General features: G+C 42.4%; 1 protein-coding gene across 1 annotated transcript in view; it reads left to right on the top strand.

Annotated features, from left to right (window-relative positions):
• Positions 1-2,974: 2,974 nt before the first annotated feature.
• Positions 2,975-18,039, top strand: part of LOC120855422 — a 74,536-nt gene continuing 59,471 nt past the window's right edge. The window contains exons 1-5 of the mRNA XM_040229893.1: positions 2,975-3,056; positions 11,816-12,148; positions 12,266-12,538; positions 12,749-12,862; positions 13,743-13,852. Coding sequence (XP_040085827.1) covers positions 3,008-3,056; positions 11,816-12,148; positions 12,266-12,538; positions 12,749-12,862; positions 13,743-13,852 — 879 coding nt within the window. The 5' untranslated portion in view covers positions 2,975-3,007. The remainder of the gene's footprint in view (positions 3,057-11,815; positions 12,149-12,265; positions 12,539-12,748; positions 12,863-13,742; positions 13,853-18,039) is intronic.

Here is an 18,039-nt window from a genome sequence, read left to right as displayed (position 1 = left end):
CTCAATGGAAAAGACCTTGATGCTGGGAAAGATTGAAGGCAGGAGGAGAAGGGGATGACAGAGGATGATATGTTTGGATGGCATCACCTACTTAGACATAAGTTTGAGTGAACTCTGGGAGTTGGTGATGGACAGGGAGGCCTGGAGTGCTGCACTCTGTGGGGTCACAAAGAGTCGGTGATGCCATCTAGCCATCTCATCCTCTGTTGTCCCCTTCTCCTCCTGCTCCCAAACCCTCCCAGCATCAGAGTCTTTTCCAATGAGGCAACTCTTCGCATCAGGTGGCCAAAGTATTGGAGTTTCAGCTTTAGCATCAGTCCTTCCAAAGAACACCCAGGACTGGTCTCCTTTAGGATGGACTGGTTGGATCTCCTTGCAGTTCAAGGAACTCTCAAGAGTCTTCTCCAACACCACAGTTCAAAAGCAATTCTTCGGTGCTCAGCTTTCTTCACAGTCCAACTCTCACATCCATACATGACTACTAGAAAAACCATAGCTTTGACTAGACAGACCTTTGTTGGCCATGTAATATCTCTGCTTCTCAATATACTATCTAGGTTGGTCATAACTTTCCTTCCAAGGAGTAAGCATCTTTTAATTTCATGGCTGCAATCACCATCTGCAGTGATTTTAGAGCCCCCCCAAATAATGTCTGACACTGTTTCCACTGTTTCCCCATCCATTTCCCATGACGTGATGGGACCAGATGCCATGATCGTAGTTTCAAATCAAAATGGATTTTTTTTTTAATTTAAGTAACCCATAGAATGGCCAAGAAAGCAAAACAGAACAAAAAAAAAATCAGAAGAAACCAGAAGCAAACAGTAAAATGGCAGATTTAAGCCATGATAAATCAATAACTACATTATATAAACCAATGGAATGGAATAGTGAACCCTGAAATATACACACACAGGTATGATTAGCTGCTTTTTGAAAGAGGTGTAAAAACAAATCAATACAGAAAGGACAGTCTTTTCAATAAATGGTGTTGGAACAGTGGGACAACCACGTGTTACGGATACAAGACCCTTGTAGAATAAAAGTATTCTGGAACTCTGTTGCTTTTTTTGATGATCCAGCAGATGTTGGCAACTTGATCTCTGGTTCCTCTGCCTTTTCTAAAACCAGACTGAACATCTGGGAGTTCACGGTTCACGTATTGCTGAAGCCTGGTTTGGAGAATTTTGAGCATTAGTTTACTAGCGTGTGAGATGAGTGCAATTGTGTGGTAGTTTGAGCATTCTTTGGCATTGCCTTTCTTTGGGATTGGAATGAAAACTGACCTTTTCCAGTCCTGTGGCCACTGCTGAGTTTTCCAAACTTGCTGGCATATTGAGTGCAGCACAGAGGAACAAAGATCAAATTGCCAACATTCACTGGATCATTGAAAAAGCAAGAGAGTTCCAGAAAAACATCTATTTCTCCTTTATTAACTATGCCAAAGCCTTTGACTGTGTGGATCACAATAAACTGTGGAAAATTCTGAAAGAGATGGGAATACCAGACCACCTGACCTGCCTCTTGAGAAACCTATATGCAGGTCAGGAAGCAACAGGTAGAGCTGGACATGGAACAACAGACTGGTTCCAAATAGGAAAAGGAGTACATCAAGGCTGTATATTGTCACCCTGCTTATTTAACTTATATGCAGAGTACATCATGAAAAACGCTGGGCTGGAAGAAGCACAAGCTGGAATCAAGATTGCCAGGAGAAATATCAATAACCTCAGATATGCAGATGACATCACTCTTATGGCAGAAAGTGAGGAGGAACTAAAAAGCCTCTTGATGAATGTGAAAGAGGAGAGTGGAAAAGTTGGCTTAAAGCTCAACATTCAGAAGACTAAGATCAAGGCATTTGGTCCCATCACTTCATGGGAAATAGATGGGGAAACAGTGTCAGACTTTATCTGGGGGGCCTCCAAAATCACTGCAGGTGGTGACTGCAGCCATGAAATTAAAAGACGCTTACTCCTTGGAAGAAAAGATGACCAACCTAGATAGTATATTCAAAAGCAGAGACATTACTTTGCCAACAAAGGTCCATCTAGTCAAGGTTATGGTTTTTCCTGTGGTCATGTATGGATGTGAGAGTTGGACCGTGAAGAAAGCTGAGCACCGAAGAATTGATGCTTTTGAACTGTGGTGTTGGAGAAGACTCTTGAGAGTCCCTTGGATTGCAAGGAGATCCAACCAGTCCATCCTAAAGGAGACCAGTCCTGGGTGTTCTTTGGAAGGACTGATGCTAAAGCTGAAACTCCAATACTTTGGCTACCTGATGCGAAGAGTTGCCTCATTGGAAAAGACTCTGATGCTGGGAGAGATTGGGGGCAGAAGGAGAAGGGGATGACACAGGATGAGATGGCTGGATGGCATCACCGACTCGATGGACATGAGTTTGAGTGAACTCCGGGAGATGGTGATGGACAGGGAGGCCTGGCGTGCTGCAATTCATGGGGTCGCAAAGAGTCGGACAAGACTGAACGACTGAACTGAACTGAACTGAACACAAATATCTTCTACCACCACATGGCTTTTCTTTTTACTATTATAATGATTTCTTTTGATTAAAGAACTACTTGATTTTGCTGTAATATAATGTAAGCCTTCATTTTCTCATCAGTAAAACTAGGGATTATGGAAGTATTTTACTCACAAGATTGTTATGAGGAATACATAAAAGAATTCAGGTACCCCTGGTACTCTGAAAAGCTCAAGAGATATTATTATTATCTCCAGTGCAACTCTCTCATTCTCCATATAACCTTCTATTTCCTTCCATGTTCTCTCTTCTAAATCTCTGAGAGGTCCTATGGTATAGCAGAAAGAGCTGACCATATAGCTTTAATCATTAGTGATTTAGTCATTCCTTGTGAACATAGGAGGAAAAAGGTCACTAAAGTGATTCACTATCCCATGACCTCCCCTTCCATCTGGGGAGGAAATATAAGCACTACAGACAGGAAGTGATTTTTGTTTCAGTGACTAACATTCAGAGAGCAACATGCTTGGCGCCCCAGCATGCTTCATCTTTCTCCTCTGCCAGCTGGCAGGTGAGTGCAACCAGATCCTCTTATTTTCCTGACTGTCTACCCCATCCTGGGTGTAGCTCCAGGCTCCTGGCTCCACTCTGGACCTCTGGCTCAACTCAGCGGGCTCTATCACTCATGTAATATTGCTTTTCGTTTCCTGTGGTATCTGAATCACAGAGGGCAGAAAGAGAGTGGAGGGACAGGAGAAGGAATGACTTTGGGGGTTGACTGCTCTTCTGACTGTCCCAGGGAAGGAAGGGTTGAGAGAAGTGATGTTGGGTATCAGGAAGACCTGTGTTCTAACCTGGAGTATGCCATGTATTAGATGAAGAATGTCATCTTCTCCAGACCTCAGCTCTCCCACATTGTGAGAGTAATTTTAAAAACAAAATGAGATGGTGAGATGATACAAGTGTATATTTCTTTACTTAGGAATATGTATTTTAAATATTTTTATTTAAATATATTTATAACATTTATACATATATTTCTATGTTTTATATTTTCATTGTTGTTTAGTCGCTAAGTCATGTCCAACTGTTTTGTGATCACATGGGCTGTAGCCTGCCATGCTCCTCTATCCATGGTATTTCCCAGGCAAGAATACTGGAGTAGGCTGCCATTTCTGTCTCCAGGGCATCGTCCTGACCCAAGAATCTAACCTGCATCTGCTGCACTGGCAGGCAGTTTCTTTATCACTGAGCCACCAGGGAAGCCCATGTTTCATATTTACATCAATATAAATATATGTTATTTAGAAAAGTATTTTAAATGATTATGCATTTAATAATCATTTTAACGACAGAGAACATTTGAATTTTCTCTCTTAACCCAAGCAATGCAATCAGTCTCTGCTTAGAAAACCAATCCTTTCCTCCCCACCACCAGACCTCTTGAAGCGTCAACAGACTCTCACCCTCCTTGAGTTCATTAGAAGTTTCCATATTTAGGAAGCACCTGGTCCTGGTATACACCCCCACTTTAAAAACCACTCCTGAACAGAAATGGTGATCAGAAGTGGAACTTGGGGATGGTGATGTGGGGGGAAACATGGGAGGACTTTTCGAAACCCAGGTGCTCACTTGAAACCTGACCTGGGGCAGCAGGTTGCAAGTGTGAGCCCTGCTCCAAGAGACTGTGGCAGCCTGCATGCTATACCTCCTGTGATTGAAAAGACAATCCAAGATTGTTCTAGAGCTTCCAGGAAGTAGGACCATGGAAGGAGTGCTGCCCTGGACAAGGGGTTCTGAGTTTGATAGTAACTATATTATTGTGAATAGGTTTCTTGGCCTCTGAAACTTTTTGCTTACAAATACATAACAAAAATGAAACCTAACTTGCAAATTATTGTGATGTTTTAAACGAGATATCAAATGCAAAACAATATAATAATAAATCACCATTTATTAAGCTCCTATTACACAAAGCATTTTTCATACAATTTCCTCACAAGTTTACAAGATAGGTATTATTATCCCCACAATGTAGGCTCTGAGAGGTCAAATGTCTTAGGCAAGAGGAGGTAGAGCAGAGACTGAGTTTCCAAAGCTAGTGCTCATTTCATCACAGCAAACTAACTGGCTAACACTGTACTCCGAGGAAAAGTGCTTGATAAACGTGTACTTGAGCTGAATCTTCCCCAGGGATTCCTTCCCTCTCCAGGTACATGAAGCTAAGGTAGGTGCTGGAAATGCCCAAGAAGAATAGGTAACTCCATTGTCAGAATGTGGATGCATCAACCAAGAATCACCCTAGCCAAATTCAGAGGGGCTAAGGAGTAACTCTTGCAGCCTCAGTATTCTCATCTGGAAAATGGGCACAATTTTATGGTGATTCTATTATACAGTAGTGTTGAGGAGAAAGTTAATAAAATGAAATTAGAAAAAGTGGGTGAGACGGTATTGGGGAGGTGTTGAAAAAGACAAGATGAGAAAAACAAGAAGGAAGGTTTGGGAGATGACAACTCAAAGGAAAGGCATGCAGCAAAAGGGGAGAAGCTGTGGTGCCTTCTTGTTATGAAGAGCATCTTAGAGTTGACTCTCCTGGTGCAAAAAATATCTTGGCCATGGCAGAAAGCAAAGGACCTTCTCTCCCAGCTCCCTCCACTTCCAAAAGTAGGTGGGAATGCTCACTGTAGGAGCTATCTCCCTGTGCGATGGCTGGACATACTCTTTTGTTGTGCATTAGCCAGTGACTGATGTGTATGCATTAGGGCCCAAACCATCTTCTAAAAAGCTTACCTTGTGAGAAGCCACCCAAAAGAGGTTTGGGGAAATCTCACTTTTAGCCATTCTTGTAGAAATGAGACCAAAAAATCGGAAGCGTTTTCAAATCCTGTCTCATGCCACTACTGCCTGCTTCCCCTGTGGCCCCCACCATGGTTCAGACTGCTCTGTGCTTCTCAGAAACAGCCCTCACATCTGTATTCACCCTTCATCCTCACCCAAATTCTGGTAAATAAAGGTTATGCCTTTTCTCCTGTGAGGCTTTAGAATACTGCAACTCAAAGCAGTAGTGGGAGGCAGAAGTGGAAAGAATGAGGAGGCCGAGGAACAAACTATCTCCTCTTGTCACATCTGCCACTTTCCAGGTTGGGGTCTTGGGAAAGTGACTCAGCATCTTGGAGCCCCAATTTCTTTATCTATAAAGTGCAGCTTAACCTCTATCACACAGAGTTGCTTTGAGGATCAAGAAAGTACTCATTACACCAAGTATTCATTGCTGGAATTATTATCACAGAGGAACCAGAATGGAACCCGAGTCTCCTGACACCCAGTTAGCTCAGAGTTCTTTTTTACACTGCCCCAAGCTGCCTGAGAGGAGAAGTCATCTCCACTCATCCCTGGATAAGATCCCAGACCCCATCACCATGGGATCTGGAACCTAATGCCTGTAGATCAGTCATCTCCTAACTCACAGCAAAATGGTATGTCTAGTCAACTGCCAGGGGAATAGCTCCTTCTGGGGAATTTAAAGTGGAAAATAAAATGACAATCATGGTGGAATTTCAAGGGGTTAAGTGTGAGAAAGAGTTGAAGACTTTCTCAGGGAAGGGCTTTGAAGTAGGCTTTATGAGTATTAAATATGATTTTGATGGATAGAGAAAAGGATAAAGCACCAACAAAAGCATGAGTTCGGACATAAACGGGGGGTCAACTGAGGGGGGAGTCCTGGTTGCTTGTCTGGTGGTTAAGTGAGTGGCCATCCAAGGCTTCATATCATCCCACAGCATCAACTTTTGCTTGCTAGGAGCAAAAATCCTAGGCTTCTCTAGATACAATCAACCTGGGACGTGTGATGCCCCTGAACTAATGCCAGAGGAAGGCTACTACTTGAGTTGAGTGCCTGTCAGTCTTATCCAAACCATTTGCTGCTACAAAATGAGGTGGGAGTGAAATGGATGCAGAGGAGGAAAGTTACAGTATTCGCTGCACTGTTCCAGGTGATAATCTCACAGGGCCCAAACCTCCAGGCCTTGTAGATAAATGGAAATAGCCACCCATTCTCTAGGCTCTTCTGATCACACGTTACATCCCCCATCCCCCACTGTCTGTTCCCGAAGTACCTGTCACTTCTCGTTTCACAACACATGTTGTTACTTATTTAATGACTCTCTTCCAACTCCATGAGTGCAAGGATCATGATTATTTTGCTCCCCATTTGTACCCTCCAGTTCCTAAACATATCTGGCCAAAATATGGAGCTAAACAAACTCTTGTTAAAAGAAGGAAGGACTGAATGAGCAGAGCATGACCTACCTAGATGTGGTAAAACCCTACAGAGGGCCACATACTGAAGGTGGGGAAGCCATCCAAGAAAGGGAAGCTTTAGTTTTGTCTTAACACCTGAGAAGAGAAGTGTCTTGTTTCTGGATCAAGAAACAGTCAACTGGGAAGAGGAAGCAAAATTGGTTAGGATTCGTCAGTCCAGCCCCCTAACCTCTGAGCTCACATACGGGAATGGCATGGAGCCACCTTCCTCCTTTATAATGCTTCTCATCCTGAAGATACAATAAAGACAGAACAATGTCCTCCATCTAGGTTCCCACTGGCAATTTGCACTGTATTGCCCTCCAGTTTCATTCTAACAAGGAACAATGAATTTGAAGACATTTTTTATATGTTCACAAAATTCACATTTCTTAAAATGTACCCTGGGGAGATAGAACTACATATGTAGAGGTGTAAAAAGAACAATTATTTACTCTTGGCTTAAGTGCTGCATGAGTGCTAAAACATTAAAGTCACACTCTTACTTAAACATCACACTTACTTAAAGTCACACTCCCCAACTTAAACATCCCCCTAACACCTCAAGTGAAAAAATATACATACTGAAATGAGCCCTAATCCAGCAAATTCACCTACTTAGGGGCAAGTCATAGTCATTACTTGACTTCAAAATATTCACCCCTTCCATCTTGTGATTGAAGTAAAAGAACGAATGCATTCATTGATAAATCAAAAATTCAAAATAAAATTAATTTTTGTCTGTAACATTTACTGGGACTATTCTGACAGCTCATGAGATGACCAAAGAGAAAGCAATGAAAAATCATCTTTCCCTTAGTATTAGAGAAGCAAGGAGGCAATTAAAAAAAAAAATCTGCTTACTTAACAGAGTGATTTGAGAAAGGCTCGAGTGATCCGAAGTATATATCCACTGACTGATAAATTATAGAGAGGAAAATGTTTGAAAGCAAAAACCAACTCCTAAAGATCATTCACCCAGGAAGAGAAACCAGTTCTTGCAGAGATAAATTTAGCAAATAAGTTGGTCAAGATCCAAGACCTGTAATCAGAAGACTAGGTCAACATTTGGTCGCAACAGATTCCCTTACTCTGGGGCATTGATAGAACTGCTTGCATCTGAAGGAAGATCAAGAAAGAACTTGAATGGGAAACTGGGATTCAGTGAGGCCCCTGGGCTTCAGAGGGGACACCTAAACCCTGGAGGGAGCTGAGGATGGGGAGTAATGGAAAGGTCTGGAGCTGTAACAAATGCCAAGGGACCTTCAAACTGAGCTGTAGTGTAAAGAGTTCAGGCTCCAGGGCTGGAACGACATTGGGTTAAACCCTCAAATTATCACCTGCTAGCTTTGTGCTCTTGGACAAGTTACTTGAGGTTTTGTTTTTTTAAAATCAAATCCAGTTTACAAACTTTTGCTATGAAGGGCCAAATAGTAAATTTTTTTTCATGTTATTGTTTCACTTTATTACCCTTCACAGATATTGCCTTTTCCATGAATTGAAGGCCAGGAGCAACCCTGTGCCAAACAAGTTTATCAGCATCATTTTTACAAAAGCATCTGCTCACTGTATGTCTCCATGTCACATTTGGTGATTCTCACATTTCAAACTTTTTCCTTATTATTATACTTATTATAGTGATCTGAGATCAGTGATCTTTGATGTTCCTATTGCACAGAGAATATGACTTGTTGAAGGCCTAGATGATAGTAAGCATTTTTATCAATAAAGTATTTTTAATTAATTTATTTTTTATTGAAGGATAATTGCTTTACAGAATTTTGCTGTTTTTCGTCAGACCTCAACATGAATCAGCCATAGGTATACATATACCACCTCCTTTTTTTTAATTAAGACATTTACATTGTCTTTTTAGACATAATGCTGTTGCATACTCAGAAACCAAAAAATTAATGTGCTCATTCTATTGTAAAATTTGTTTTGTTATGATAGTTTGGAAGAAAAACCACAGTATCTTCCAGATATGCCTGTGATTTGTCTCTGAGGGCTACCAAATAGTAGATATTTTAAGTTTTGCAGGCAGTATGATTTTTATCACAACTATCCAATTCAACCTTTGTAGTGGAAAAGCAGTCATAGACTGCTGCTATGGAAAGAACATGGCTGAGGTCCAATAAAACTTTATTTTCAAAACAGGGGCAGACCAGATTTGGCCCATGGCCTATAAGGTTGCTGATCCCTGATAAAAGGATCAAAACTAATTTTCAGGATTGCTCTAAGTCACAGGTGTAATATTTACAAAAAAACATTTGACGTAGAATAAACCCTTAGTAACAGCAATATAGTTATTTGGGAATAATATTTTCTAGGGTAGTTGAGTCGGAGAAGGCAATGGCACCCCACTCCAGTACTCTTGCCTGGAAAATCCCATGGACAGAGGAGCCTGGTAGGCTGCAGTCCATGGGGTCGCTAAGAGTCGGACACGACTGAGCAACTTCACTTTCACTTTTCTCTTTCCTGCATTGAAGAAGGAAACGGCAACCCACTCTAGTGTTCTTGCCTGGAGAATCCCAGGGACAGTGGAGCCTGATGGGCTGCCGTCTATGGGGTCGCACAGAGTCGGACATGACTGAAGGGACTTAGCAGCAGCCGCAGCAGGGTAGTTGAGTGTTAATAGGAACTATAATTTTAGATAAAAAACTTCTTTTGGTATCTCAGATGGTAAAGAATTTGCCTGCAATATGGGAGACCTGGGTTTGATCCTTATGTTGGGAAGATCTCCTGGAGAAGGGAATGGCTACCCACTCCAGTATTCTTGCCTGGAGAATCCCATGGACAGAGAAGCCTGACACGACTGAGCAACTAACACTTTCACTTTCAGGCTTTCATGATTTTAGATATCTGAATAAGCCAGTTGCAGGAATTTGTGTTTTACTAGAAGAGTTATGAGTTACATGAGTGCTGAGGTGGTAGAAAATACTATGGCAGGAGATCTAGCTGTGAAACAAAAAAGAATCTGAATGCTTGGTCAATCACACAGGCCCAATTAGGCACAGTGCCTGGGACCCACATTAGTTTTCATTTTGATATTTTTTTTAAATCTGAAGAAAAAAATATTGCGATAATAATGACTATGTAGTAATAAATCTAACAGGTGTTACATTCATTTTTATACCAACACAGCACAAAATATAAATTTTAATATTTTATGGAATAATGACCAACTAGGAAGAAAAAATAACTTTGTGTTTTTACTTTCACAGAGAACATCTTTAAGGAGAATATTTTGGTTCTGGTTTTAGTGTTTCCACTATTTCTGAACCTTGAATATCTTCTACTATTGAGTTTTCTCATTTGTAAAATATGCTGTGTAAGGTCTTAACCTGTGAGTACTGAGGTAGTGTCTGCGTCTTACCATGTATTTCAGTAAGTCACTTAAACTCATTGTGGCTGTGGTTCCTGGTCTGTAAAATGAGACTGTGGAAAAAAAAAAAAATTCTTCCTCTAAGCATTGGTTTGGGTTACATAAGATCAGAGTAGGGGCTTTCAAACAGCTAGTCCTTATCTAAGTTCCCTCACTGCTATATCCAGAGACCAACCTTCAGATTTTAATAGGTAGAAGGTGACTTACTCCTCATACTTGTTTACTAGAAATACTCACTTGACCACTTCTGGAAGCTTTTTCAGCGGCCATTCTTAGCTATTTTTCACCTGGAGACAAAAAAATCAGTGATGGTTGTTTGCAAGTCATCCTTTTTGAGGTGAATTAATATTGCAGTGAAATAAAAGTTGGGGAAACAGTGGGCATTAAAACCCTACTACAATTCCCGAGAGTTCAGAGTAAGCATCACAAGGTAGCCTGGGCATATTCCAGAGCTTCCAGTCACTCATTTTTTTCCTTTTCCCTCAAGAAAGGATACTGGAACTCAAGTGAATGAGAACCTCATTTGGGGATGATCTTGAATTCCCTCCATTCTATTTTAAAATAGAAAAATATTCCATTGTGTATACAGACCACAACTTCTTTATCGATTCATCTGTTGATGGACATCTAGGTTGCTTCCATGTTCTAGCTATTGTAAATAGTGCTGCAAGAAACAATGGGATACATGTGTCTCTTTCAATTTTGGTTTCCTCAAGGTATATGCCTAGGAGTGGGAATCCTGGGTCTTATGGTGGTTTTATTCCTAGTTTTTTAAAGAATCTCCATACAGTCTTCCATAGAGGCTGTTATCAATTTACATTCCCAGCAGTGCAAGAGCATTCCCTTTTCTCCATACCTTCTCCAGCATTTTGTTTGTAGACTATTTGATGATGGCCATTCTGACTGGTGTGAGGTGATATTACTATATGTAAAATAGAGAGCCAACAGGAATTTGCTGTATGGCTCAGGAAACTCAAACAGGGGCTCTGTATCAATCTAGAGGGGTGGAATGGGGAGGGAGATGGGAGGGAGCTCCAAAAGGGAGGGGATATATGTATACCTATGGCTGATTCATGCTGCAGTCTGACAGAAAACAGCAAAATTCTGTAAAGCAATTATCCTTCAATAAAAAATTAATTAATTTTAAAAAATAGAAAAATAAATCATCCACAAAATTCTATGTTACCATTGTCTTTAAGAACTTATAGCTTTCTTCTCAATGCTCTGGCTTGTGCTTGAGAACCTCTGCCCCAGGTCACATAGTCTGCTACCTTCCTCATCTGCATCAAAATTGGCTCTCCCAGGAGCAGCATGGAAGTCCTAAGTGGAGCTTGAATAGTAACTTCTCTACTTGTCCCTCTATGGGAACTTGTCAAGGCTGGAGCTGGGTTTCATGGTGTACCTCAGAGCTTGGTCTTTTCAACCAGAGGTCTCTGGAAATGGGGTGGATTTACCTGCCATCACCACTTTCAGGCAGAGAGTTCTGACCTCAATGTCTTTGTGTGAGGAGGTCACAAAAGGTTTCCTGGGGCTGGTTAGGTTAGACTAAAAGGCTTTCTTGGGACCTTTCCAAGACCCAAAGGGAGTGAGTAATTGGTGGCAAAGGCAGGGACTCAGATTTATTTTATGTTTCTCTGTTTCTGCAGGGCCAGCAGCCTCTGGAATCCCAAAGAAGCTGGTTGGTGCCATTGGTGGGTCTGTGATCTTCCCTCTGAATCTCTCAGTAAATCTAGTTGACAGCATTTTCTGGGTCTTCAATTCAACCACTCTCGTCACCATACAGCCAAAAATGGCAGGCAAAAAACCCCTTATCATAGTGACCCAAAAGCGTAACATGGAAAGAGTGAATTTCCCACATGAAGGCTACTCCCTGAAGCTCAGCAGACTGAAGAAGAATGACTCAGGTGTCTACCGTGTGGAGTTACACAACTCAACCCTCCAGGATCCCCTCACCCAGGAGTATGAGCTGCATGTCTATGGTGAGCAGAATCAGGTCCAAAGGTGGATGACTGCCTTCATAAAGTGGTGAACTCCCTGATATTGAAGCTGTTCAAACAAAGACTGCATGTCTATTTGGTTGTCTATTTCTCTTACAGAGTACCTGTCAAAGCCCAAAGTCATCATAGGTCTGCAGGAAAATAAGAATGGCACCTGTGTAACCAATCTCACATGTTCCATGGAACATGGAGAAGAGGATGTAACTTACAGCTGGAAGTCTCTGGACCAGGCAACCAATGAATCCCACAGTGGCTCCGTCCTCCCCATATCCTGGAGGTGGGAGAAAAGTGACATGACCTTCATCTGCATGGCCAGTAACCCCATCAGCAGCAACTCCTCAAACCCTATCTTTGCCCAGAATCTCTGTGAAGGTGACTGTCTCTCCTGTTTCTCCAGGAGCCCCTGTTCTTAAGACCTATATCTTCTCCTGGTTCCCATGTGAACAAACCTTTTGTGAAAACTAGAAGCCCTGGGGAAATCATCAGACTGGGAGGAAGGTTGCAATTGCTCCAAAAGCTGTGCCATTTTCCCTAGCTGACTTTTCTCCCTGCCCTGTGTCTCCACCCATTCTCTTTCTAAAGGTGCTGCTGGGGGCCAGACTGCCTATGTGATCCTCTATGTCCTGTTGTTCTTCCTGCTCTGTTTGCTCACACTGGTGTTAATTATTTTGATCATACAAAGAGAAAGGAGAAAAGGTAGAGTATGTACTGTTTACCTCAATCTTTTCCCTCATTCATTTAACAAGCATATGTTGGACTGTGTGCCAAGCTTTGTGCCTGGCACTAAGGATGCAGAAACGAAGAAGCCACAGTCTGTCCTAAAGGACAGCACAATCCATTGGCCCTTGGTTCTGGAGTGGAGAGAATACTTTAATTTCTATCCTGAGGCCAAGGTCTTCTCAGTCCCTTCTCCAGTGCCTGCCTTCTCCTTCCCCCCAGAGGGACTTGCTAGTGTAGCCCTTCTGCTGACACAGGTCCCATACAGCTGACTCTGCTCCCCTGACTGGGAGGCCATGGCCTCCAACACTGAGGTCCACAGACCAGCACACTCCAGTCAGCCCATCCCTGTCAGAGCCCCCAGCCCATCCCAATTCCTCCACTGGATCAACTCCAGAGACTTCTCTTTCCTCCCCACCCAGTCTAGATACATTCCTCTTGGAGAAGGCATTGTCTGTCTTTCTCTATGCTATACCCCATGTCCCTAAACCCTGATGATTTGTCTTTTGGGGTTTCCACTGATACCGTCCACTCAGGGTATCAGGGAGGGACCTAAGCATTGGTTAGGAATGAACTGCAGACACTGAGATCTTCTTTCCCTCCTGGAAACACTGAGGAAGCATTTATGATCTCCTCTCCTTCCTATTTAGAGTTTGGGAAGCAAAGTGATGAGGGTTACCAGTTCATCTTGGAGTTTTCCTGGGTTTAGCATTGAAAGTCTCATGTTCTGGAAAACCCTTCAGTTATAGGAAAGTCAGGATGCTTGAAAATCACCCTAAGTGGGTTATTCAAATGGGATGGTGGACCAATAGGGGTGGCTAGTGAAAAGAGGACCAGCTCTGATTCTCTCTCAACTTAGTTTCAGAGATCATTGAAGAGACAAAGGAACTGGACACTCATCAGGAAACTCTTCGCTTCCCTCCCATTTCTGAAGAGATGCCCGAGTATGATACAATCTCTAATTTTAATGTGAGTTCTTTCCCATTTTTTCTGGGGCCTGATTCTCCTCTGAGCCCCTCCTTTGTTTAGTTGAGCTTTTTCCAAGGATTTGAGCAGCATAAAAAATGAGAATGTATAATCCTTGAAACCCAATGCACTTTATCTCTTCCATATTTATGGATTCTTTCCTGTGCAGGAATTGACGGCCTTTGGTTTTGACCCAGCCATGAATGCTAACACTGTGATCCATGGAATCACTCCTCCTCCCCCACCACCCCCCGCCCCCGGCACAATGGCCACTCAACAGGCTTGATTCCTTTAGTATAGGATGGTGGAGATAGAAATGTGACTTTAACATGATATTTGAGTTATGGTGTCAGAAGATGGACTTCAGAGATGCTTTTTCCTCTGAGGCAATTCAAGGAACCAGCAGGACGGGGCTCAGATGTTCCACACCCAAGACTTTCCATGTGTGGGTTATCAAATTTCAGTGACCACAAGGTTAACTCAAAGAAAACTCTTTGAAAAGAAAATCCCAAGATAAAGTTGAAATTAATCCAAATAACAAGAGAAAAGTTGGGGACTTCACTGGTGGTGCAGTGGTTAAGACTCCACACTCCCAAAGCAGAAAGCCGGGTTCAATCCCTGATCAGAGAGCTGGATCCCACATGCTGCAACTAAGAGAGCTTGTGCCCAGCAGTGAAGATCCTGTGTGCCACAACTAAGATACAGTGGAGCTAAATTGATTAATTGATTATAGAAAAGAGAGAGAGATGCAGTTTTGAGACAAGAACTAGATAGACAGATTCAAAAGGTCCCCTAGGAGCAATCACTGTAGCCAAGGCTGGGCTTGCTCCTTAGGGGTCATAGTGCTCTTTCCACATTGGCCCACTTAATGAAAAAGTGAAAGCACTTTAGAGCCTCAAAAATCTTAGTGTCACTCCAGCCGTCAATGCCTCTGGATCAGGATGCATCTTCTTACACTTATCTACAACTTTTCCAAGAGGAGTCATTACGTTTCCTCTTTCAAGTTGTTGATGTCCTGAGAGCTCCTTCCTTCCTCACAGGACAGACCTCTCTGTGCTCCACTCAGCCTGACTTTTGTCAAAACTGATCACTTTCCCAACATCCTCCTCTTCTCCTGCTCAAGACACATTCCCTGGAGACCACAGCACTGTCCTTGATGTTCAAGAATAAACTTTACTGACCGAGGATATCTTTCTCTGCCCTGGAAGGAGCTTTTGTTATTTTTGTCATCATTGTTTTATCCCTTTCTGATTTGAATTTGTTTGCAACATTAGCAGAATTATTTCAAATTATTCTTTAATCACTTGGGAGATTCATAGCTCACAGGACTTCTTTATCTTACATATTTATTAAGTGATTTAAACAGAACACAGTTTAAAAATAATGCAGTTGCTTCTTGAAAAAAAGTCATTAATAATTACAATGGCAGTCACGGGCAAGAATACTTCTCACTCCCTGTTCCTGCTCCAGAACCCTCTCTTCCCTCTCACCATCTCTTCCCACCTCTGCTTTCCCTTCTCCAGATTCTGGATGTCTCTTTAGCCTTGTCTATGTGACCCAGGGTGTTCAGTTCAGTTCAGTTCAGCTGCTCAGTCATGTACAACTCTTTGCAACCCCATGGACTACAGCACTCCAGCCCTCCCTGTCCATCACCAACTCCCTGAGTTTACTCAAACTCATGTCCACTGTGTCAGTGATGCCATCCAACCATCTCATCCTCTGTCGTCCCCTTCTCCTCCTGCCTTGCCAGGGTCCAGCCCCAGTGGATCTAGGGTAATTCGAAGTGGGGACAGAGTAGGCGTCCTAGGAATTAATTGCTTAATAAAAGATATGGAGGGAAATTAGAAAGAAATAGTGTAGTAGGAAAATAAGTGGAGAAAAAGATGCTGAATAACTTGGTTTACGTGGAAAACCAATAAAACCTCAAGACAAGAGGTTTGCACCATCTTCATAGGCCACAAGTGCCCGCTTGAATAGCAGAGGGTGCCCTGCCTTGGGCTCCCTCTCGCTTGGGTTTTAGAAGCCAGGGGAGGTAAGTAGACATGGTGAGCCTCCACGCTCCAGATGGGAATTCAGCCAGAAAAGAAGAGAACGAGAAAAGACCACACGGGGGAAACCAATCTTTCCAAGAACTGGTCCTGTTTCTTTATTTTCCAGGTCCACTTTTATACTTTTAGTTACACATAAAGATAAATGTAAGAAACAGAGTCACGCAGGGTCAGCTGCTCCAACCTTTATCAGCATATCTTTGTTCTTACAAAGGTCTTACATTTGTTCACAATATCTTCTGGTCTGGAGGCCGATCAACTTTTTATGGTCCCACCTTACTTTCTATTGATAAAGGTTCAGTTCAGTTCAGTTCAGTTCAGTCGCTCAGTCATGTCCGACTCTTTGTGACCCCATGAATTGCAGCACGCCAGGCCTCCCTGTCCATCACCATCTCCTGGAGTTCACTCAGACTCACATCCATCGAGTCAGTGATGCCATCCAGCCATCTCATTCTCTGTTGTCCCCTTCTCCTCCTGCTCCCAATCCCTCCCAGCATCACAATCTTTTCCAATGAGTCAACTCTTCACATCAGGTGGCCAAAGTACTGGAGTTTCAGCTTTAGCATCATTCCTTCCAAAGAAATCCCAGGGTTGATCTCCTTCAGAATGGACTGGTTGGATCTCCTTGCAGTCCAAGGGACTCTCAAGAATCTTCTCCAACACCACAGTTCAAAAGCATCAATTCTTTGGTGCACAGCCTTCTTCACAGTCCAATTCTCACATCCATACATGACCACTGAAAAAACCATACCTTGACTAGACAGACCTTAGTTGGCAAAGTGATGTCTCTGCTTTTGAATATGCTATCTAGGTTGGACATAACTTTTCTTCCAAGGAGTAAGCGTCTTTTAATTTCATGGCTGCAGTCACCATCTGCAGTGATTTTGGAGCCCCCCAAAATAAAGTCTGACAGTTTCCACTGTTTCCCCATCTATTTCCCATGAAGTGATGGGACCGGATGCCATGATCTTTGTTTTCTGAATGTTGAGCTTTAAACCAACTTTTTCACTCTCCTCTTTCACTTTCATCAAGAGGCTTTTTAGCTCCTCTTCACTTTCTGCCATAAGGGTGGTGTCATCTGCATATCTGAGGTTATTGATAGTTCTGCCGTCAATCTTGATTCCAGCTTGTGCTTCTTCCAGCCCAGCGTCTCTCATGATGTACTCTGCATATAAGTTAAATAAGCAGAGTGACAATATACAGCCTTGACGTACTCCTTTTCCTATTTGGAAGCAGTCTCATGTTCCATGTCCAGTTCTAACTGTTGCTTCCTAACCTGCATACAGATTTCTCAAGAGGCAGATCAGGTGGTCTGGTATTCCCATCTCTTTCAGAATTTTCCACAGTTTATTGTGATCCACACAGTCAAAGGCTTTGGCATAGTCAATAAAGCAGAAATAGATGTTTTTCTGGAACTTTCTTGCTTTTCCATGATCCAGCAGATGTTAGCAATTTGATCTCTGGTGCCTCTGCCTTTTCTAAAGCCAGCTTGAACAACAGGAAGTTCATGGTTCACATATTGTTGAAGCCTGGCTTGGAGAATTTTGAGCATTACTTTACTAGCATGTGAGATGAGTGCAATTGTATGGTAGTTTGAGCATTATTTGGCATTGCCTTTCTTTGAGATTGGAATGAAAACTGACCTTTTCCAGTCCTGTGGCCACTGCTGAGTTTTCCAAATTTGCTGGCATATTGAGTGCAGCACCTTCACAGCATCATCTTTCAGGATTTGAGATAGCTTTGCTGGAATTCCATCACCTCCACTAGCTTTGTTCATAGTGATGCTTTCTAAGGCCCACTTGACTTCACATTCCAGGATGTCTGGCTCTAGGTGAGTGATGACACCATCGTGATTATCCGGGTCATGAAGATCTTTTTTGTACGGTTCTTCTGTGTATTCTTGCTACCTCTTCTTAATATCTTCTGCTTCTGTTAGGTCCAGACCATTTCTGTCCTTTTTTGAGCCCATCTTTGCACGAAATGTTCCCTTGGTATCTCTAATTTTCTTGAAGAGATCTCTAGTCTTTCCCCTTCTGTTCTTTTCCTCTATTTCTTTGCATTGATCACTGAGGAAGGCTTTCTTATCTCTTCTTGATATTCTTTGGAACTCTGCATTCAGATGCTTATAGCTTTCCTTTCCTC

The sequence above is a fragment of the Oryx dammah genome, unplaced genomic scaffold (genome assembly GCF_014754425.2).
Source record: "Oryx dammah isolate SB20612 unplaced genomic scaffold, SCBI_Odam_1.1 HiC_scaffold_28, whole genome shotgun sequence".
NCBI lineage: Eukaryota > Metazoa > Chordata > Mammalia > Artiodactyla > Bovidae > Oryx > Oryx dammah.
Note: the sequence above shows the minus strand (reverse complement) of the source record. Positions and strands in the feature narration are given on the sequence as shown.